The sequence below is a fragment of the Antennarius striatus genome, chromosome 13 (assembly GCF_040054535.1).
Source record: "Antennarius striatus isolate MH-2024 chromosome 13, ASM4005453v1, whole genome shotgun sequence".
In the NCBI taxonomy this organism is placed as follows: domain Eukaryota; kingdom Metazoa; phylum Chordata; class Actinopteri; order Lophiiformes; family Antennariidae; genus Antennarius; species Antennarius striatus.
The window spans coordinates 17,429,403-17,452,346 of record NC_090788.1 but is presented as its reverse complement, the minus strand read 5'-3'; the positions used below and the strand labels follow the sequence as shown (position 1 = coordinate 17,452,346).

Genomic DNA, 22,944 nt, shown 5'->3' with positions numbered 1-22,944 from the left:
GGCTGTATGAATTTTGGCAACCTGCTCTGCTCATGGAGGGCCGCGCTCCCTTGAGGGCACATAAACGTTTACCCCCGAATGGGACGTACTGCCGGCTGGGGGGCAGAGACTCCGTCTTAAGAAGCTGCCGGCGCTGCTTCTCCCTGAGGATGGAGTGCACTGCTTTCAGGAGGTCCTTCCTACTATCTGCAGAACTACAGATTTTGCAAAAACACAAGGCAGGACTTTTGTTTAGTATCTCATCCCTTCACTTTTACATTTTTAAAATACATTTGCTGTTGTATGAAATAAAAAATAATCATACCTGCAGCACAGCTGAAAAGTTCGCTCTGGTCTTCCTTCAGATTCGGACTTTATGTGGACTATGTCACACACCGCCGAACCCTCAGAATCTGATGAGAATGAGAGAAAAGACAAATGTGATCTACATTTATAAAACAGAAAATACTATTAATTCATTTCAGTCAATAATTCCTTTAATTCCCTTTAATAACAGACCAATATGCAGATAAACAATGATGATGAATTGCCAGGAGGTGATTTAAGATTCAAATAGCTTGCATGCAGACCTACTAATAGGGTCCTATGTTTTTCTTTTCTTTTATTGTCGGAGATAAAGAAAGGCAGCAAAATCGCACTGATCACATCATCAGAAACAGCTTCTGAGAGGCATTCAATGTGTTCTATGACCTGAACATAAAAATGCAGAATGCATTCATTCTTTAACAACAAGCCTCTTGTTTTTAATGCACTTTTAAGGGATGAGCAAAAAAAATACAGCTCAGGCACTGCCAAATGCTTAATGAAGAAGTTCAGTATGTCCCTTGTGAGGATATATTGCACAGGTTTACTCAGACTTACTTAGACTTGATGCAAATCCAACACATTCTCGCAAAATATTTCACACATTCATGTATGCATTAATAGTGTGTAACTCATGCCAAAACTACCCCGGGAAGTTTCCCCACAGTGTCTCAAAAAAGCAGATTTTTTTTTGTCTAATATGCAATACTTATATTATGCCATTGAGTGGATAACAAGTATTTTCTAATTTAAGGGATGCTTTTTACAAACTGAACTTAATTACTTGAGTCTGGTGTGAATTAACCATGACATTGGACTCTCGTTTTCACAAAGCTGGTACTGACCACAACAGCAAAGCTCACTATTCCTCAAAGTGGCACTCGGAGAAATGGTGATGCAAGACTGAAAATGACATTTGTTGCATGCTGTTGCATTTGAAGAAACCTACTTGCAAGGGTGCGGACTTGCAGAGAGTCTGTTGCGATCATATAACGGAAACGAAATGGATCTCTGTCATCAATCACAGAGGCACGGTGAGAACCACCCTGAAAAAGCAAAGAGATGGGTTAGTTATTCAATACATGACCACTGCAATACATAAACACGACAGCAGAGAGCAGCGTGTTGACCTGAGGGTGGTTAGACAGACAAAAGCAGTCACTGGACTGGACTGCCGTACACTGTACAAGAGCAATGGCAGAATAAATCTATTAAGACTCAGGCTATTCAATTACCAAAATCCGTCCTCAATCAATTCATTTATTGTTTGTTGAGAGATTTTTACCTCAATTTCTCTGTGGTCTCAATGCAAAATTCTAAAAAAAAAAATCCTTTAAAAAGAAGCTATTTTATAAAAGCACTTCAGTGGAAGCCCTGAACTCCAAACCACACATAACATCCTCCAATATAGATCTTTAAAAGAATCGCACAGCAGAAAATAATACAAAAATGACTTACGATTTTTTTCCGATGCTTGGAGCAGTCCTTGTAGATCAACACAACTGCTGTTTTGAAGACTTTTTTTTGTGCACAGAAAAGAAATGAAGATGAAAGACATCATTAGAAAGGTGTGCACTCCTTTGTCGGATGCAATCAAAGACATTTGACTGCCCAATTTACGATGGCGACAGGCTTCATTCAACATGTCAATACGTGCTTATAGTTCAATGAACAAAACAGCCTTAAACTGCCTGAATATAGGTCACAACATCACAGGCACAAAACACTCACTTCCACTTACGATCACCTTGTGAGGGAAATGCTCCAGTACTGTGTGGATGTAATATTTATCACCAGAAGTACGCAAGCTGAATAAAACCTTCAGAGATATGGCACTCCTGGGTGTGTAATCCCTTTAATGTCACTATAAAATGATGCACTTTGTGTGAAAAGAGCAAAAAAGATCCTGCAAATAGCTCTCGTGTATATCCCTGACTGGATTTTTCTTTGTGTAAATACATTTCGATGTGTAATAGTAGCCAACATCGTAAAACCGTTATAAGCTTCTGTACATATGCTTTAAGTCTCCATGGCAGATATCCTGCAGATGTTAAAGAAATGATATACATACAAAATGATAAATACAACAAAATAAAATGGTACGACCAGCAAATTGGTAATTTGTAGCTTTCTTTTTCTTTAAAACCGTAGGTTCTTCTTCTGTCTCCTCACTGGCTTTTTTACTCTAAAGAAACTCTCTCTTTGTTTTGCTCGCTTGGGAGTTTCAGTTTAGTGATAACGTATTCTGTGTTACCAGTCAGTGGCCCCCTTAAGATGGTGACCAGGACGTCTTGACATGCATTAAGAGTGAGATAGATACAGATGTGGAGAAACTTATTTTTCCAAAAGAAAACATTGTTCATGAATAAAACAGAAATAATCTAAGTTATGTATTCTTTCTGTGTGGTCCGGGACCAACTGACCCACAAAATCAATTGACCCGGTCCGCGGCCCGGGGGTTGGAGTCTAAAGGTGAGTCACAGCATTCATTTTATTTATGTGTCGTGTCCTCTATTTGTTTCTGCTAAGTCTTAGGGAATAATATTTTCATATTTAGAGTAGTAATGGCATTTAAATGTGGGCATATATATGCTAATTATAGAATTCAATTTAAGAAATAACAACTTACAAACAATTCGGCTCAGTTTGAGGGCTACCTGTAAATTGTAAATGCTGGCCCGAGATATTCAAGAATACTTTCGAGTGTTGGTCGGATTATATAAAACTATTCCTCTATTGTGCTTGTAGTTGAACATTTGTAAATGAAAAAAAAGAAATCAAGTAAATACACATGAGTACTGGCTAGATTTTATACTGAAATACAAAATCCACATTAATCCTCACCGAAAGCCGCCATATCAGGGTCCTTTCTACTCTTTATCAGAAAGGCTGGAGGGTTGATCCAGACTACGCTGCAATGAAGCAAAAGATCTCCCATTGAGAGGTCAGCCACCTAAGATAAATACAGTCAATAAATTAAAGTGGGTAAAAACATGTGTTGAGTAATTGGACACTCTAGTTAGGTTTAAATGTAGATTTAGACAAAGCAAATTGGTAGTGTCATTTACCTCTTTTTTATCCACTGTCTGATCATTGATCAGCTGATCAAACACTGCTCCGTACTCCTCGTGCAGCTTCTGCATTTCATTGATGTGACTTGCAACTTTGTTCATGGCGTTCATCGCCACTGAAATGGACAAAACAAACTCTTCAAATCATAAGAAACATAATCTTTGGAGGAGATAATACTGATGGTCCTGTGGATCTTGTGATAGATTATATTACACTATTTAGGGTTAGTTTGTGTTATTCAGTAAATAAATGAGGCACAGCCTACCGTCAAGATGGTAGTGCTCCTCGCTCTCAGGGTCTGTAAGAGAGTAGAGCTCCCTTAGCAGAAGTGGATACTTCAGGACCCTCTGAATGGGTTTGATAAGGTAAGACTCCAAAGTGGATGAATGCTGCTGTCTGGGATTTCGCTCAGCGAGGAAAGCCTTAAAATCTGGGTCGGTCTTTGCTGGAGGAGATAAAATATGTAATGGAGTGAAGAAAAAATACAGATATGGACAGCTCGATCTAACTGTACCTGATGGGACTAAAACCACATGCTTCTTTACTATATTAGGCCCATAGTTACCACTATTTCACTCAAGGTAGATGTCATATACTGTATAAGACGACAATAGGGAAGCTGTGAGTCGATCAAGAGTGTTTTTACCTTTAGCCAGGACCTTTGGCACCTTGGTGTGGCTGGCACAGAAGGCGCTATAGAGCTTGAAGCGATCAGCATAATAAAGGAATGAACCACCCAAGGAGAACAGCACTTTCTGGGGAAACAAATAAAAGTATATTATGGTCTCACAATCAAAATACATTTACTTTTAATGTACTTTTTACATTTTAGTTTTCAGCGAGGCTGAGGTACAACAAATTGGAATTACTTCCAATCTAAGGAAGTCAGCGCAAAACACATCCCTAAAAGAATACGAAATAATTTTTGAGTAAAATCAAGCACTGAGCTAAAGGAAAAAATTCCGCCCTCACCTTGAATTGTTCCACCCTCTCCAGCTGGTCGAGGTCTGGCACCAGCCTGATTCCGTCTTCCAGCGTCCGGAGAAACTCAACTTGGAACTCCACCATCTCTCCGAGGTTACCAAATAAAATATCCAGCTGTAACAAACAGAGAACATCAGTCCGATTCTGCTGCCGTGTAAAGTTTCTCAGCTTTACATGCTTGGATTTTATAGAGCAAATAGAAAGTACCTCATCCTGCGTAAGGAAGCTCTCTTTCTGCAACGGCCTCAAATAACGCTCTATGAGGCAGCTCAGATCCTGAAAAACACATGAACAAGGAAGGAACGTGAATCAGCCCGGGAACAGACATACGGAGAGGAATGAAGACAGGCATGCATGGGCATCTGTTGATGTGAAGATCAATTAAATCTGACATTAATAAAGAGGATGATAATAGAATAGTGAAAATCACTTCTGACATGTATGAACATAACCCACATGCCAGGAAAATCCTCAAGGTTCTCCAAGGCTTTCACAGTGATTTTGATAGTCCCCATAATAATGACTGAGTGTCACCTAACCAGAGACGTCTTGAATATGGAAGTCTCTATCCATAAAAATACAGAGCTGAATAATCTGCCCCTGATTTGTGTCGTCGATGCTGAAATGTAAACAGATGTCGTACTAACTTTGACATAAGTCTTCTCCGTTTCCACCAGCTCATTGATGACTTTGCGGAGCTTGTCTGCATGGGAGAGCTGTCTCTGGGTGGAAGAGCCTGCCGTCGGCGGTAGAGCTGAAACGGGGCTCGGGGAGAGGGATGACGAAGACGATGATGAGGAGGATGACATATGGCACTCCTGGGGGTTCATGTCATGGAGACTTCGACAGAAAGCAGTAACTTGTTCCTTGCTCTGCAAAAAAAAAAGAGAAGACATTTAAAAGAAAAAAGAATGATGTCACATTCAACACATTTGTAGGGTTTACAACGGGTCGGAGTTTTATGTCAGAAGGTTGCTATTGGTGCATTTTTTACAATAAAATATACATTCTCTTAAGCTGCTGCAAAAGTAAAGAGAAATACTACAGAAAGGACTTCACAAAAATAGCTGCAACCAACTGGAAAATGTGCATCAAGAATACATCAAGGACAGTCTTGGAAAACCTGCCTTAACAAAAGGCTTACAAGCCCAATATTAAAAATACCAAGCATGAGCAGACATGCCAGGTCAAACAAGGCTTAATATGTAAAGATAATAGAACGCTCTTCCCCCACAGCTCTCTGCCTATTCAGACTAATAACAGTCGATTCATCTTTCAACAATCTGCTCATTCAGTAATGCTGAGAATACTGAATCTGTGGTTGTAAACTTCAAAAGACTGACTTCCTGGTGTGACCCTAACAGCTTAAGGATAAAATTCCGTAACCCATTTCAGAAAACATCTATTATAATCAACAGGTTTTATCCTCATCCAACTTCTTGTTTTACAGCTCAAAGGCTGTGAGGGTTGATGTAACACTACTGTATGTGGGCACCAAAAAAACAGCGACAAGGTGACAGCAGCATAAAAACAGAGGCTATCAACTCTAAATTGGACAATAAAGTAACACAAAAACACTTGAGACACACATCTTGAAAGGAGCTCACTCCACACGCCTAAGAGTAACTGCAAGATACTGATAACTAAACTGCATCTCATTTTGCAGGGGTGTCAGACACCGACATGACACACTTCTAGCCTTAGTAAGTGTCCAATAATTCTGTCACTCTACTTTTGTGGTGTTGAGGCACTAGAAAGTGTTGATCTCTGTTGTGTTGTGCTCTGATCAGGTGTGTTATTAGTGTATAACATCAAGCAGTCATTGTTTATTTTGACAGGATTATTGCTTTTAATAAAAATTTTACAGCCAGCGCTCTGCACAGAAGTGCTTTTCCAAGTGCGAATGTGATTATCAGTTATAATCTGCAATAACAAACGACACCTGCGTGTATGTATCTGCTGATCTACAGACAGCTCAGCCGTGGACATGGCTTGTCTTTGCTGATGTCATGGTTTGTCTCCTGTTGTGCTGCAGCAGTGACAGTTTTATTCAAACCGGTTTGGCAACACTGCCCAGAACACAAACACACCCGCTGTTTGACACCCAGGCCAGTGCCCTTCCCATCCCTTACGAGAAACCACAGCAATGATCACAAGATAAAATATGTAATACAAGTTTTTTTTTAAAAATCTTTAAGGTTTAAATCACTTCCTTCCCAGAGGCTGAGTCATCTAAAATATTAGTATTGGCTTTGTAGCTGATACTTAAATAATTATAATTATTATTGTTGTCCATGGACAAAAACAAAACTCAATAAAATAATTCAGGGATCAATAAACTACAATAAACATGGATTTTTATAACTCTGTGGTGCTAATAGATAGATACTTTATTAATCCCGGAGGAAATCCAGCAGATGCTGACTTGCTACTTCGTAAGTGAGCTGTTGCCCTTGATAGCCAGACAATCTGACAGCCGAGTGACGGATGTAACAGTGACAAAGATGGACGACAGCAGGCGTTTGAGACCAGAGGGACGGACATCAGAGCAACAGCTGGGAAATGTTTTACCACTTCTAATTGAGAAGAGACAGAATGTGTGACTAGTGGTACCTTTCAAAATCTTATTGGCTCGTGAGCAATAAGGTTTTCTTTCTACTTGGAGCACTAAATCAAAGTGATGTAAACATTATGTCATTCAATAAATCATATATTCATTGTTAAAATTGGTCGCTGTGAATTGGGAGCTTTAAGCTTAGTGCTGCTGGTGCAATCACATAAAAACTGACCTCTGCAGGATTATATCCACAATACACACAATCACTCGCAGCTCACCAGCTGAAACATGTCCATGGATGGATTCAGTCAAGTGTTCCCTCATCCTAAAGGCCAACATGCTGGCAGGTCAAATGAGTTCGATGAGATTTCCGGCTTTCCTGTCCTGCTTTTCTGGTTCAGCTAGGTCCTGTCGCTTCACGCCACTCAGATTAGAAGGAGTGTTTTCAACTTGCTCCAGAACATGTGAGTGAAAGATTATAATTTTGAGCATCTCAAACTGGTCAAATGTGTTTAAAGCGCAAAGCAAATATCTGCGATTCAGCACTCACCGCCCAGCAGTGTCATTTCAATGGCTGAAAACAAAACAACGGCGCTACTTTATCTGCCAGGATCTAATCATTTTGCCAATCTCTGCCAAGTGCCTTCTGCATGCTCACCATCATCTCCCAGTCTCCAAAGCTCTGCCCGTCTCTGCACTTGTTGCCCGAATCACCTCTATCCCGGTGGTGAGGAGCAGCGGCAGCATTGAACGCAGCATTAAACTACAAGATCAAACATCACATCATCATGAGAGCTGGAAAGGGGAGGAGAGAACCAGGAATGAGAAAGCAGTGGGTGGTGAGAGCGATTGCAATAGAAGAGACAACATGCATATGGTCTCTCTCTCTCTCTCTCTCTCTCTCTCTTACTCTCTTTCTCCCGCTCTCTGTTGTTGCAGCCAGATGGATTTATGTCACTACTCTACAGGACTACAGGACACCAGTCCCCATCAAAAACTTAATGGACTTGAATTGCTTTTGTGCATCAACAAGAGTGAAATAGAGGGGGGAAATGTGACAAATCACCAAATCTTTAACCTGACAAGGCCTTACATCACCAATAGAAACTAAATCCGGACACCAGTTTGATCAAAAGAAAATAAACATACACAGGAAAGCGAGGAATTCAAAAATAAACCAAACATAACACAAACTGGCATTCAAAGAATTCCAAAAAGCATTCCTACATTCCACACTCTCACTTTCAAGCTTCATGTTTTCCGGCTTCATGTTTTGCTGCCACACTTTTAATTCCTCCATGTGGTAAAGACTTTTGAAACATTTAAGATAATTAATTCTGACTGATCTGCAGACCAGACAGGATGGAGAATGTCACAGCTGAGAATGAAGAATGGAAAGATTTTTCTTTTGATTTGTCTTTGTGAATCAGGAACCCAAGATTATTATATACACACACATATTCCCAAGCATCATAATTGGAAGGATATTTTTTGAAAAATGAATCTGTTGATTTTTTTAAATTATTAATTATACTATATTAAGTTTTGGTTTTGATCATGAACATTATATCTGACTAAACATCTCTTCTCTCCATTCTTATTCAGTAACTCATTCTCTCTCTCTCTCTCTCACACACACACACACACACACACACACACACACACACACACACACACGTATGCAACACACAGTTGTTTGACCTCAATCATAAGTAAAACACAGCAGTTTAGAAGAAGAAAATAGAATACCCTTTCTGTTGCTGCTCCAGTACATTCCATAAACCAGAGATATCTCTTAACCTTTCAGTAAAACTTCTAGGCAGCAGACCCTCCCTTCAGTACGGCAGGAGGGAGGAGTGTCGAGGCAGGCAGCAACCTGCACTCACAGCCTTCTTTAACCATTTACAATGAGAGTCCGGATGAACACAGATTACTTATTCATGCATGGGAACAGAGACACGTGTTTCTACATGGTATACATATTGCATTCTGATATACAGATAATAAAGAATACAATTACATTTGACAGAATGTAGATTGATTGGAAAGAGGAAAGGGGTCTCAATACGGCTTCATGTGAAATTAGGAAAACATAAGACTCTATAAATCCTTATGGAGGAATGATGGGACAAACACAAGTAAAAAGGTGATTATGTTTTGACGAGTCGGTTATGAGGATGAAGGAAGTTTTCAAGACTGTTTTCCTTTGTTGAAAACTGCACCGACTACCCAAAATCTATGGAGAAAAATACATTTTTAACGATTTGTGGACTGTATATTCAAATACTGCACACAAAAAGTCAAATGACTGAACTCCTCTTATCCAAATGGTTTGTAAGCATATCATTTTGACCCAGATTTACTGTTTTTGTTGCACATTCACTGTTGTGGTTCCGTGAATTAGTGCAGTGCTCCCTCCAGTGGAAGAATGAAATGACAGCAATGACTGAGACAAAGCCTGAAAGCCTGACTGGAACAGATTGGGAACAGGCAGGTAAAAATATATTTAAAGGGATATTTTGATTGATGGAAAATGCCCCACACTACTACCCACTACCTTGCATTTTCCATTTTTAAAGCCCCGAAGCCAAACTAAAACAGGTTTGTCGATTATAAGCAGCACATTAGAGAGGCTGACTACACCTCGGAGAACACTGGCAATCACTGTCATCTCTATTATCACTGTAATCATAAGCATTTGCAGTTTTATTCCCAGGCCAGTTTATCATACTGAGGAGGTGGCTCTATGCTTTGTCTAAAATAATGAACCTCCAGTTTCCTCCGGCTAGTCAGACACTCATTTATCTCCACTAAATGATGTGAAACACTGTGGAGAATGAAGTAATTAGAATGTGGGGATAATTAAAATTGTACCATTTGGGCTCTTTTTCCTCAGTTTTGCCACCATGTGACTGCAGGCATTGAGTGAAATGAAGTAAGATACAATTTTCATCTTATTTTTGTTTTTCTCAAAGACAACAGTGTGGAAGCACAACTGTGATCAACACATGAAGAAAGAAATGGGCAGCCCACATATATAATGAAATTTGTATGGTTTGGGATGTTCCCAAGGATTCAGCAGTGAAGTTGGATCGTCTTTGTTAACGGAGGAAGCATCCAAGTGTTTTGGGATGAGGTCAGGGCTCGCAGCTGGCTTGAAAGCTGAGGGAGCAGAGCTGTTTGAGAGCATCGTGTTGTTTATGGTAATGAACATCAGGAGGTTAATGAGGAGGGGGGAGGGTGAAGAAAGACAAGAAGTCAGGAAACTGGAAGGACAGGAGAAAGGTACTGTACCATAAAGCAAAGAAAAGATTGAGCAGATGATGAGACAGGATGGCCAAAAAGGGGGAAAGGGGGGAAAGAACATGACAGAAAAATGACATGCTCACAAATTTAAGTGCAAATAGATCATTTGGCAAAAGAGCAGACAGGAGAGAGAAATGAGATGTTGGGCTGAAGGAAAAGATGAGAAATGAAATGAGATCCAAAAGCTTGTTTTTCCCGTCATTCTTTGTTTCCGCTGTGGAACAGCGCCTGATAAAAAGTGCATGATTTGTTAGACAGGTAAGTTTATTTACCAGCCTCGAGCTATAACTGAAGAGACAACATTGTGTCATATTTTTGTAAAGCTCTTTATAAACCATCTTCTTGGTTGATGGATGCGCACAATGTTCATTTATTTATTTAGCTCTGAGAGAATTTCAGGAACAAATGTGTCTTTATTCAATTTTAGTACGCTACACAATTAGTTTACTTTTGCAAAATAAACCTAAAACATAAACCTTTAAACATTACAATGATTTAAAAACACACTATTCAAAAGGTGATATCCAGATTGCATGCTGTAATTTGTGTTTTACACCATTTCTCTTGTAAGAGTACACATGAATGGAATTCTTCTTGGCTTAAAGGAATGTATTTTAAATATTAATTAAACCCTTTATCAGGTTTAACAAGTTAACAATCGCTGAATAATTTCCCTACATCAAGGACGACCAATGAGATTTACTCATCCATATCTCACCACCATGGTTTCCCTATCTTTCTCTCAGTTTGTCCTCTTCTTCTACTTTTCTTCCAACTCCTTCTGGCACATTGGAGCCACAGAACCACTGCTGTCCAACAGAGTCTAGACCAGCGTTCGCTCTGACCTCACCCATTAGCTCTCCCTCAAGACTGAAGCTCACTGACACACATCTAAGGGAGGACGCAGCACAGTTTCTGCCCTCTCTTCATCTTTTATTTTCATTTGAGCCATCGACAAAGAGGTACAGAAAGAAAAATGTTTCCAACGGTGACTGGTTATCACACATTGCCATAGTAATGGAAGTGACAAGATTATTCAAGGGAGACCGGCTGGCACAAGGCGCGTCCCAGCAATCACTACTCCGACCCTGATCAGACCTGACATAATGTTAATTAAAAAGTGATGCCGTTCACTAGCTCTTTAACTCACCTATCTGTCTCCATCTCTGTGCTTCAGAGCACAACCACATCTGTACAGTACATGCATCATGATTGGCAGTTTCACACACGAGTTACTGAACGCACAGCAGAATACAGTCGATGTCAGTCAGCGCTGTGTACAAAGTAAAACAAACTACAGATCTGAGATCAGAAATGGCAAAAAGAGAAAGATGCTGACAGATGCAGCGCAATTCAGCCATTTAACTACTTGAAACATCAGCACTGATCCCAAAAAAAAAGCTGAAACCAAACCTGTTGGTCTTTCTGCTATAATGCATCTAACCTGGTGAGGATGGAACTCCATTGTCAGTACTCTGAATGCACCAGTATGAATCTGTGTGTGGTTGTACACATGTCAAAGTTCTGTGCAGGCTATATGCTACCTTCTGTCCAGCACCCATGCAGGTTTTGTCTTCCTGTTGAACTCCGGTACCCCGAACGTTCTCCTGCGGTCCTTTCTCCAAACTCTCATTCGGGGTATTTACCATTAAGGTTGACACCTCATCCAAGATGTCCTCTATAGAGACAAAGACAGGACAAAGCTCAGCATGTAGCACATATATACAAGGCTCAGCCACCACCAAGAAGTGAAGTGAATAACATTGATTATCTTATTACAGCAGCACCTGTCAGTGGGCGGCGTACATTAGGAGGCAAGAGAACATTTTGTCCTCAAGGTTGAAACATTGGAAACAGGGAAAACAGGCAAAACTAAAAGAGTCTATAATGGCTGCATGAGCGTAACAACTGAACCATGGACCAATAGAATAGAAGGGTTTGAGGTCAATAAAAAGTTCAAGATGTAAACTTGGCCGCCAAATTCCACAGATCTCAGTCTAAGTCACATGTGTCAAAGTCAAGGCCTGCGGGCCAAACTTGGCCCGCTACATCATTTTATGTGGCCCGCGAGAGCATGAAAGGTGTGAGTGTCAAAATATAAATAGATCAGAAGCGTGGTTTCCCAGAATGCAGTGATTAAGGCCATTTTAACTCATTTTGAACAAAGTTAATGTCCTAACTTGTGTTTGATGCTATTTTTCTTTATTCTCTTGGATAGTTTGGTCTTTGATTTGTGGAGCTCTGTGGGTTTCATAATCTGACAAATTAAAAGGATTCATATTATAACAGAGCAACAAGCAAACATTTTTCTGTGCAATTGTAAGAAGTAATAAATTATTTAAGATTAAGGAGTAGTTACATCAATTTTTGCTTGTATTTAATTACATTTAGTTACATTTATAAGTTACATCTGGCCCTTTGAGGACAACCATTATGCTGATGTGGCCCTAGGTGACCCTGGTCTAAGTGATCATTGGTGGGATGTGTTGGACGAACAAGTCCAGTCCATGCAGGCCCCTGATCACAACTTCCAAGACTTAAATGTTCTGCTGCCAACATCTCCGTACCTGATGTCACAGCAGACCTTCAGAGGTCTAGTGGAGTTCATGCCTTCATTAGTCAGATTTATGTATTTTGGTAACAAAAATGGACTTAAATATTAGGCATGTGGTTATAATGTTATGGCTGATTTCTGAATGTTGTATCACAGATTACTCTTTTCACAGCCTCTTCAGTGAAATCCATATCCTAAATCCACATCCCAAACTGTTCTAATGAAATTTAATCTCTACATCTTCCACTTTAATATTTCAGGTATCCATCTGGATTAATGCATACGACAATTTTAATTTAATATTTTTGGTATCCGTCCAGATTAATGCATATCATCCTTTAATTTTGAAAATATAACCAGACACTAAGCTTCCCTATTCCTTTGAGCATTGCTACCTACACCTCTCACCATGATAGGATTTATCAGCATCCTCCTTGCGTTTGCTCTGACTTACATCCCTATAAGCTTCATTCTTCCTCGTTATGATGTGATTGTCTTGTCAAATTGGTTATTATTCCCATAGGCCCCCATGTGTATGCCCGTCTCCTTTTAAGCATGACATCATTGATAACCTCCATCTGGCTGCTGAAGTGTTTTTATTCTTCATCTGACCCTCTAAATATGACACATCCTACACAACGACAGCTCTACACCGCTAAAGGATTCATATTAATATTCATACTGCTCTAAGTCCCTGTATAAACAATGCCAGCTTGTCAGCCTGTGCACTGCAAGCCCCAATTTATAAGGAATACAAATGGCGCCCTTGCACAGATAAAAGGAACAGGTCAGAGGAAAGCCAGCGGCTGCCTGCAGTTTGGTTAGCAGACAGCATCCACGCATAATTAACAGGTCCTCTATTCACCCTCTGCTTTAAGGGATCACCAACCGCATTTTCCCTGTTTTTCTGCCACGTTTAAAAACTGATGGTACAAGACAAGAAACAGAAAAAGGATAACAAAAGAAGCACCTCCTTATTGTATATAACATTATCTGTAATTATTTTTCAAAGATCCTTAGAGCTATCTTTATAACATTCTATCCAGCTTAAATTTCAGCATCAAACTGTTTAATTCCACTAAATTTATTAAACAACAGCATGATTTTTTTTTCTAAAGAGAAAAAAGCTCATTATGTTCATGATCAGTAGACACTAGAGGTTTGCAAACATTAGTAAAAACAGAATGTCTTTTTTTGTTTTGTAATGCAATTTGTGTTTTCTGTTTTGTGCTCTGTGTTGGTTGTTCAAAGCTGTAGGGGAGGTTTGTCAGATGAGCCTGTGTTGTTCATCTTCTTCCATTCTTTTTTTCTGTTTTTGATTTTTATGTATTTCATGTGTAAACAATAAATAAATAAATAAATAAGAAAGCTTGACCTTGGCTTTGGGAGAAGATGTCTGTGGTCGGGTCCTGCTCCAAGTCAGAACGCCGGGTTGGAACAGAGCAGAGCACCTTCGAGTCCAGCTCTGGCAAGGTACTGATGCTCAAGGTCATCACTTGGTTTTCAAGGGCGGCCTTCAGGTCATCCAGTCGGAGGACCGATGCAGATTTACCATTCAGCAGCAGAATCTCATCTCCTGCCTTCAGACCTGGTGGAAAACAGAAATGTTAGAATCCAGCTTTATACAGATGAAAACCAGCATGTGAGTCACTGCAGTGACTTTAGTGTGGAGAGATGATTAGAAAAGCAACACATCATGGTCAGTGATTATCTGTGACCAAACTACAAAACTCTCCAGGAGAGCAGGTTTCCTGTTTTAATTTGAACAAATAATCTATATTAAAAGAATTTTCCTGCCATACTTGCCTATGAATCAGACATTATGAGACACTAATGTGTTCCCACATTAGATGCATACTTCAGTGCATGTTTGCATGAGGTGACCACTGATGACACTGGGTGGTTTTAAAAGGGTGATTCAGTGTCTGCCTCTTCCTGTCCTATCAGTCTGTGTATAGTTTGTATAGCAACCAAAAACCTCCCCAAAACACACCATCAGCTTGTCTTTGAGGCTTGTTTTCACCAGTCCCCTCCCCTCAAACACCTGTGCTCACTCTGCTGATTGTGAATTAGCACTCCATCAGCTGATCAATTAGCAGAGAGCCTCACCCCATAACCCTTACTGGTTGTGACAGCTGTTCAGGAGAGCTGACAACAGTCCAACGCGCCTGCAGAGATAAATAAGACACAGGGTTTTAGCATGTGTGCTTCTTATCCTTTCCTCTGATCTCCGGCCCATTTATATTGTCTACTGTAGTAGAAACATTTAACACAGTGTGACGTGGCCTTCGTGACGCTACGCACACACAAACAAATGTGCATTTACATTTTTAGACACACAAGACACACAATTTGCCCAGAGTTCTGACCTACTTGTCTGGGATGTGTAATGTCAGATGTAGCATAGTCTTTATTGGACAGAGAGACAACCCCTCCAGCTATATACTATATGAGTGGGTGTCTTTGTGTGCATTGGGTGGGGAGGGGAAGGGAGGAGGGGGCCTTGAGGGTTCTTTTCCAGCGCTGGCCTGGTTTTTGCATTTGTGAGGTAGAAACAGAACCGCAATTTCTTTCACTACCCATTAACTCTCTTTATTCTCACCACAGCACATGCGTGCACACTCAGGCTCATGCCAGTGCACATGTGGACCTACTGCACTGAGCCAGACACATTTAAATCTAGGAGTCAGCAAAATGTGGTGCAATATTTCAAATTACGCATTGTTTGGACCGGATGCCACAAGGTTATCTAACTCATACAGAGGAGGATTGGTGCAGCTGTATCCCCTGACTGCTGACAGCCTGCTAAGCTAGCAGCTTTTAGATTGCTAATGCACTGGAGGACACAATATCATGCTTGAGTAACCTTCATCTGACCCCGGGGCACAATGGTGGGGCATGTTATTTTCTATACATTATTGTGGTAAAACCAGAGCAGTCGTGTGTTTATCCAACCCATAATGAATCTCTGGCTCTGCTCAGATAGGAGCACATGAATGGATTTTCTTTCCACCTGGCTTTTTTTTTTTTTTTAACTCCAGTATGATGCAGACAAAGGATTGCTGTTTTTCTCATTTGCTCTGTCGGTGGAAAGGTGCGCTGCAAAGTCACAGGAATGTTATTATTTCCATATTTTGTCACAGGATCTGATTTTCAGAACAGAACTCATTATCTGACTGATAAATGTCGTGCATAGAATGTTTGATTCATGCCTTTTGTTTTCGAGTGTAGTTTTCACCCTTGTTCTCTTCAGTTTTTTGCTTTATATCATGCTGAGATATTAATTTTTGACTTCAATCCAACTGATGTATTTATTATATTTACAGGTCCATGCCTTGTGAAACTTGAAAAGTGTCATCATAGTAGTGAATGTGTAATTTCCCCCTCTTTTTAACTTCCTGTAACATCTTGCAAGAACATTTACTATTCTGACTCATCCTGACTCGTGTAATCATCAGCATCCAATAAAACATTTTAAGATGTTTTAAGAAAAAAAAAAGGGTGGGTTTTTTTTTCTTCAATTCAGTCACTGTGGATAGACTCCTGCCACACACAGTCATGTTGTAGCGCAACAAGTTAAAGATGGCTGTGATTCCCTTCTCTTCACTGATGTCCTGGATATTCCAGCTGTTTTTTGTTGTACATAAAATGTCACATGTTGTGTTAGTTTATTTCCAGGTTAAATTTTAAGGTTTCCTATCATCTCCTCCTCCCTGGGTCACCTATTCCCCATCTCCTCTTGTTATCTTCTGTATATACTTGTATATATCTTCTGCATCTGATGGTAAACTGAATTTACAGATCATGTTTGTTTCTTTACAATAAAAAAAATTCACCTTTGGCTGAGGCCAGTCCATCTGCTTTCACTTCAGTAACATGGAGCTGCTGTGTCCCGTCATCAATAACCACGACAGAAAAACCTGCAAACATATATTTAAGACATTTATGTATTTTTGTATGTATTTTTAAAAGTTCAGTAGACAGTACTGCAAACTGATAAGAACAACTTCGCAAAAAAAAGGATGTTTTAAATCAGTTTGACTCAAGAGTATAGGAACTGAGGCTACCCAGTTCAGAAAAGGGACACGTTCATATACAAACATACCATATCCAATGGTGCTGGTCTCGACTTTGTTAAACTGGATCACCTTGGTTGCTTTGGGGCAAATCTCAATCTCTTTGTAGAGCTGCAATAAAAAAGATATCATGGTAAAAAATGTAAGCTGTTATTGGGTGTAGAATCTCAGAGTCATGTTAAGATGACTCCTAATACAGAATGTATAGGCTGTTGTATTATTCAGTCTCTGAAAGAGCAGTCGCATGTGAGGGTCGAGATGCAGGTCAAGTCTTGAAAAGTGAGTGGGCGCAGCAAAGAGTTAGCAAAGCATCGACACAGCTGTGTGTACCAAGCTGCAGCCACTATGCAGTGTGCTCGCCATGGAGAAACAATAATGTCATATCATAGACAGAGGATGAAAGAGGGTGAAATGAGTCACTGATCAAAGCTGGGAGATAAAAGGGCTCTTATGGAAAAAGAACGAGTTATGCAGTGACTTTGCTTAGAGACAGGGTTCAGTGGATTGTCTGCAAAGCACCTTCACAAAGAGAATTCCTGTAGCTGCTGAATGAAAACGAGGTGAGGTCGTTTTCAATGAGGGTGATTGTTTAAGTGAATATTAAAGCCATGCAAACATGTAGAGACAAAAAAGTGCTGCTCACTGTGTACATGATATCCTCAAAATATTGTTTTGAATTATTTATAGCTTGTTTCCTTTGCATACCATATTTTCATACACATCCAATCAAATCAACAATAACCCGTCAATCAAGAACAAACTCACATTCCAGATCTGCTTAAAATAAACAATGCAAATACACAAAAGTCAAGATTTTCACTATAAATTCGGTGTTAAAACTTCACCTACAGTGAAATAGCACTAGCTTTTATTATTTGCTATTGTTGCTGTCGTTAAATATCATTTCCATTGTTTCCTCACCAGATCAGAGATGTCCTCTTCAAGTTTGGGCACGTAAAAGAGCATTTTACCATCAATCCCCAACTTCAAACGCAGATAGTGGCCGGAGGGATCTATCTTATGGTTCTGAAGACAAAAGAGATGAAGAAAAGAACAAAATAAAACAGACAATCTTTCATTGTTTGTTTCAAAATAAATCGCAGACATCACATGTGATTGGAAGCCAAGTCTGAGGGATAACATTTTAAACACACAGCTCACCACACTCATCATCATCATCATCATCATCATCATCATCATCATCATCATCATCATCATCATCATCATCATCATCATCATCACTCTCTACCACTCATCACACTCTCTTAAAAAAGGGCACAAACATACATGTGTCCTATCATGCATGTAATCCGGGAAGATATACATCTGTGTTCCCGCAACATACATGGAACGTGAATTAGATGCTCCAGTTCCCTCTGACATGTTAAAGACATGTGGGAACACCAACAACCACATCTTCATGCGTGTGATCACAGACTCGCATCTTAAGGCATCATTATTCTAGTGAGTCAGTTAACCAAAAGAGGAGCTGAAGAGGAGAGTGATGAAGAGGAGAGCGATGAAGAGTCCTAATGTGTGATGTAAACTGTAAAAAAAACAGGTAAGAGAAGACCTGTGATGCTGTCAGGTGGGTTTCCTGAAACGGAGACAGTCTCACCTCTCAGGTATTCAAAGTGACGTCCAGAAGACGTCCTTTGATAATTTGCTCCAGTTTGTTTCATTGCTACCCTGAATTTAATTTTAAATAAACAAATTGTGTTCAATTTAAAGCAGTATTTTAAACTCCCTTCAGAATATGTGTGCCATTTTCTGAGATTTGTCTCTCAGAATTGCATATGTTTGACAAACCTGATGCAGACAAATGAACTGCTGTTTTTCTCATTTGCTCTTAAGGAGGAAAGGAACACTAAAAAGTCACAGGAACGTTATTATATCCAAGTTAAATGATTGAGATTTTGGTACAGGATTTGCTTTTCAAAATAAAACTTATTATCTGACTGATAAACGTAGTGCATGGTTGATTCATGTCTTTTGCTTTAGAGTCTAGTGTTTAAACTTTTTAAAAGCTTTTGCCTATTTAGTTTTTTTATATACAGTATCATGCTGATAATGATTTTTGACAACGAACCGCTTGATGGATGGTATTTCCAAGTCCAGGGCTTGTAAAACCTGATAAACTCCACAGTAGTTAATACAGTAGTAGCTTTCTTACCATCTCCCCCGCAGAAGCATTTGCTCGGCTATCAGTCTCACCTTACAAATAGCACCCAGGACTTCCAGCGCTGTCTCCCCTGGCTGTATGATGGCCAGGACAGGCTGATTGTTCGGCAGACAAACCCAGGATGGAGTCAGGTAATCCGGAACCCAAACGTCGCTGTCCACATTTTGCTGAGGAAGACATTTCACTGAACCTTCCATTTCCCTCTGAATACACACACACACACACACACACACACACACACACACACACACACACACACACACACACACACACACACACACACACACACACACACACACACACACACAAAGAGAGAGACAGTTTATGCATATTTTAATAGCCTCTGTGGTTAATAAAAACAGATCCACCTCATAATAAAAATAAAAATAAAAATAAAAATAAAAATAAAAATAAAAATAAAAATAAAAATAAAATAAAAATAAAAATAAAAATAAAAATAAAAATAAAAATAAAAATAAAAATAAAAATAATATAAATTAATGTTAACCTTTCAGCATGAGTTCAGTTACTGCTAGGAGAAAAATTAGCTGCAGAAAAAAACTGTCATATTCTATTAAAGACAATTGAAAAATGCATGCAGTACTTCTTCAATAGGTCCCTTCTTGTTTGCATGAGAAAGCTGATTGTCTTAGAACGGTTAGACTAATGTGCTGTAAAATAGCAGTGGCCTGAATGCGACACGAGATCTGATTACAAAATCTAATTCATTTGTATTATCAGGGCCTCTTGATGCAATTTTCTTCTTGGATGGTGTTGTATATCATATTTGCATCTCCATGGGTGTTCTCGCACTCTGTCCTAACCGCATTCTGTGACCTTTGAACCCATTAGTCTGACCCCGGACTGTGTTGCAGCCTCTCCGCTCGGATTCCTGCTCACCTCTTTCTGTTCAGCCTCCTGCTGTCTGTCAGCGACACCTTATCTAATCCTGTCAGGTAACAGCATCCGCAAACTAATTTATTCCGTCAATACGCTCTCACCCCCTGCTTCCCCACCCCCACTAATCATTGCTTCTCCTTCTGTTGCCCCTTCCTTTCCATCTGAATATCACTCCATCATCTCCCACCTCCCCATTTCTCTTTCGTGCCATACAATCTGCTGACTTCTAACAATCAAGACAGGCGTATGTGCGTGTGCGTGTGCGTGTGTGTGTGTGTGTGTGTGTGTGTGTGTAAAAGTGCACACGTGTGTGTCTGAGCATACATATTTGCATATTGGTTATTGTAAAAAAGAGACAGCGAGGGAGACAGAAGGAACAAACTACATGCAAAAGGACATTATGTATACACAAACAAAACAACATATTCACCGACACGGGGTCATACAGCACACACACACACACACACACACACACACACTCATGCACACACACAGTTTCTCAGACAGAACAGACTCAGGGCCCATAACAAGTACCTCCCCCCCTAACTCCCTGCATCCCCATCCCTCCTCGACACCATCTGGCTCCCCAACTGGCCCATCTAGGATACTGCTGCTGGGGCATGGGGGGGTCTTGGACAGCAAGCTAAACTCTCTGCATTCCCTTTTCCTGCCATCAGTCTGATTCCCCAAACAAACAAAGAATTAACATCATCAGATGTGAACATTTGGAATTAATCTTGTTTTAGATGCGATCATTTTGGTCGAGGTATTCCCAGCATTATGTTGCAACAAACTGAAGAATGTTACTTCCCATGCATTTCTTGACTCATCCTGTTCTCGATCGGGTGAAGCCGGGCGTGGGTGGAAGAAAATTGATCTCTCATGGTGCTGCTGGGGGCCACAGTCTTATTATTGGGTTAGCGCTGCTGAGTTTTCGTCTATCTGAGGTGTAAATCTGTCTTTCCTGTCTACCACCTTGTCCCTGCATCCTGCTACCAGTTCTCATAAATATGGAGGTGGCAAGGTTGTCCTCATACGACCCATGGGTAATTGAACATTTTCCTTCCAGCTCATATAAATCGAGCATTTGCCCAGCTGTTATAACTTGCTAATGGAAACCTTCAGTCCCGTGGTGGCAATGGGTAATCTGTCTTTGTGTCTGATGGCAGCGTTCACTATTTAATTATCTGTAAATTGTTGTCAGTATGATGTATTTGAGAGCACAGATGGTGAGAAACTGTAGACTTCTTATGTAGCCAATGTCGGCGTAATTGTTGAAACATCAGAAAGCTAAGGATCTCAACATATCAGATCAACTCCTCCCAGTGGGATCAACAGACACAAATATCTCTCCCATCGATAGCCAATGAAACTCATAGAGCTGGAATTGCCTGGAGGTAATGAAAGGAAGACAGGGGGAACCTGTCAACGCTGATCTGAAAAGAGTGTTTGAAATGCTAAGAAGGTAGAGAATAAGAATACTGGAGTTACTTCAAGAAAAAATGCAGAGCCACGGTGCAGTGAGGCAAGAGAACTTGTAGATGAACCAGGCTGTTCATCTACTGGAAATAAAATCATCAGTCACATTATAAAAATTCTGAAGGATGAGATTTTGCAGCCCTTCAAGTTTTATTGCCAAGTGTCTTTTACTTTTTTTCTCTCCTGTCACTTCTATTGGAGAGAAGTTGACGTCTGAAAAACAAAGCAGGAGCCTAAAGATGACGTTAAAGAATTGCCGATAATGTAGGAGTTTGACAGGAGCTGTACTTTTATTGGATAACATTCCAAAGGGATAGCGGGAGAAACACAATTACGGCCATTGCATGAAAAAAGGTGGAGAACTTGATGACGTTGATGGCCTCTATTTATTAAGGAGACTTAAACTCATCATTTAAGAACAAACCCAGACTCAGCCTCCAGCTACACCAATTCCAGTTCTTTCACGAATTCCAAACTAAGAAAGGGAGGGAGAATTAACATTTAGCCTTAGGAAGATGATACTACATTCTGTATCTGTGGTGGACTTTGGTATCTTTATTTGGATACAGAACAGTAAGGAACCCCCACGGAAATCAAAACGTGACCTCGTCCACCTTCTAACTTTCAGCAGCAATCATTACTGAGTTTTATTTAAATTTCATCGATGGCTGCGTAGGTTCTCAGTCATTCCAGGTAAAGGTAAATCAAGAAGAGAAAGAAAAGAATCAACTTCTTTTTTTTTTCTCTTCAATATCAGCAGATCGATATTTGAAGAGGCACATGTAATATAGCACCACTTGAAACATAGAATTAAACTTAATGGCAGTTGTGTTTTTGTCTGAGCTCTTACAGATTTCTCACTGGCGGAGTCTTCAAACACACGTTCCATAGACTTCCTCACTGGCTCCATCCCATCAACAAACACCTGCACAGAGCAATAAATTACAACCTCTCTAAAATAAACTACATACCAAACATTTATAACAGCTGCAGCTACAAAGCTTGCGTTTAGGTCTTATTGCTGAGGATTTTCCGACATGTTAACCTGGTTGATTGAAGGATGTCCCGTGGTCTTCCTCTTCGAGGTGGTATCCAGACCCCAGAGGGAGGAGAAACGGCTGCGGCGCTTACTGAAGGTCCGAGGCGTCGCCTGGTTCCGCTTCCTCATGCTGTTCTCTGTGCGGGCCGACACCTGTGACAGAAACAAGGACTGAAAACAGGAACCCAGCTGGAAGAGGATTTACAAGAGATGAAGTTGTTGGAAGACTTTATGCCACATCAGTGTTGGTTCTAAGGTCACTAATAAAATATTTATACATATAAGTGCACAAACAGGCATGTAACCAGCCTTTACATGATAAACACACATTTTCATCTGCACAGCACTAATAGCACAGTGAAGATTTTCATCCTCCCTAATCCTCCAGTGACCTACGACACATGGAGGAACAACTCTTGTCATTTCTGGGTTAATTCGCTTGAAACTGCTGGGCTGTGAGCAGCTCTGACTCACTATAGGCTACATGGATAT

General features: G+C 40.2%; 1 protein-coding gene across 2 annotated transcripts in view; it reads right to left on the bottom strand.

Moving 5' to 3' along the window:
• Nucleotides 1-22,944, bottom strand: part of tiam1a (TIAM Rac1 associated GEF 1a) — a 50,026-nt gene that overhangs the window by 2,829 nt on the left and 24,253 nt on the right. For both annotated transcript variants that reach the window (XM_068331973.1, XM_068331974.1), the window contains exons 10-28: nucleotides 22,459-22,605; nucleotides 22,264-22,338; nucleotides 19,067-19,237; nucleotides 17,774-17,878; nucleotides 16,882-16,963; nucleotides 16,613-16,696; nucleotides 14,152-14,364; nucleotides 11,767-11,900; nucleotides 5,007-5,231; nucleotides 4,567-4,635; nucleotides 4,348-4,473; nucleotides 4,022-4,130; nucleotides 3,641-3,820; nucleotides 3,372-3,490; nucleotides 3,148-3,256; nucleotides 1,762-1,820; nucleotides 1,253-1,349; nucleotides 305-392; nucleotides 22-194 (exon numbers count right to left, since the gene is read on the bottom strand). In XM_068331973.1, the coding sequence (XP_068188074.1) occupies nucleotides 22-194; nucleotides 305-392; nucleotides 1,253-1,349; nucleotides 1,762-1,820; nucleotides 3,148-3,256; nucleotides 3,372-3,490; nucleotides 3,641-3,820; nucleotides 4,022-4,130; nucleotides 4,348-4,473; nucleotides 4,567-4,635; nucleotides 5,007-5,231; nucleotides 11,767-11,900; nucleotides 14,152-14,364; nucleotides 16,613-16,696; nucleotides 16,882-16,963; nucleotides 17,774-17,878; nucleotides 19,067-19,237; nucleotides 22,264-22,338; nucleotides 22,459-22,605 (2,365 nt within the window). The remainder of the gene's footprint in view (nucleotides 1-21; nucleotides 195-304; nucleotides 393-1,252; nucleotides 1,350-1,761; nucleotides 1,821-3,147; nucleotides 3,257-3,371; nucleotides 3,491-3,640; nucleotides 3,821-4,021; nucleotides 4,131-4,347; nucleotides 4,474-4,566; nucleotides 4,636-5,006; nucleotides 5,232-11,766; nucleotides 11,901-14,151; nucleotides 14,365-16,612; nucleotides 16,697-16,881; nucleotides 16,964-17,773; nucleotides 17,879-19,066; nucleotides 19,238-22,263; nucleotides 22,339-22,458; nucleotides 22,606-22,944) is intronic.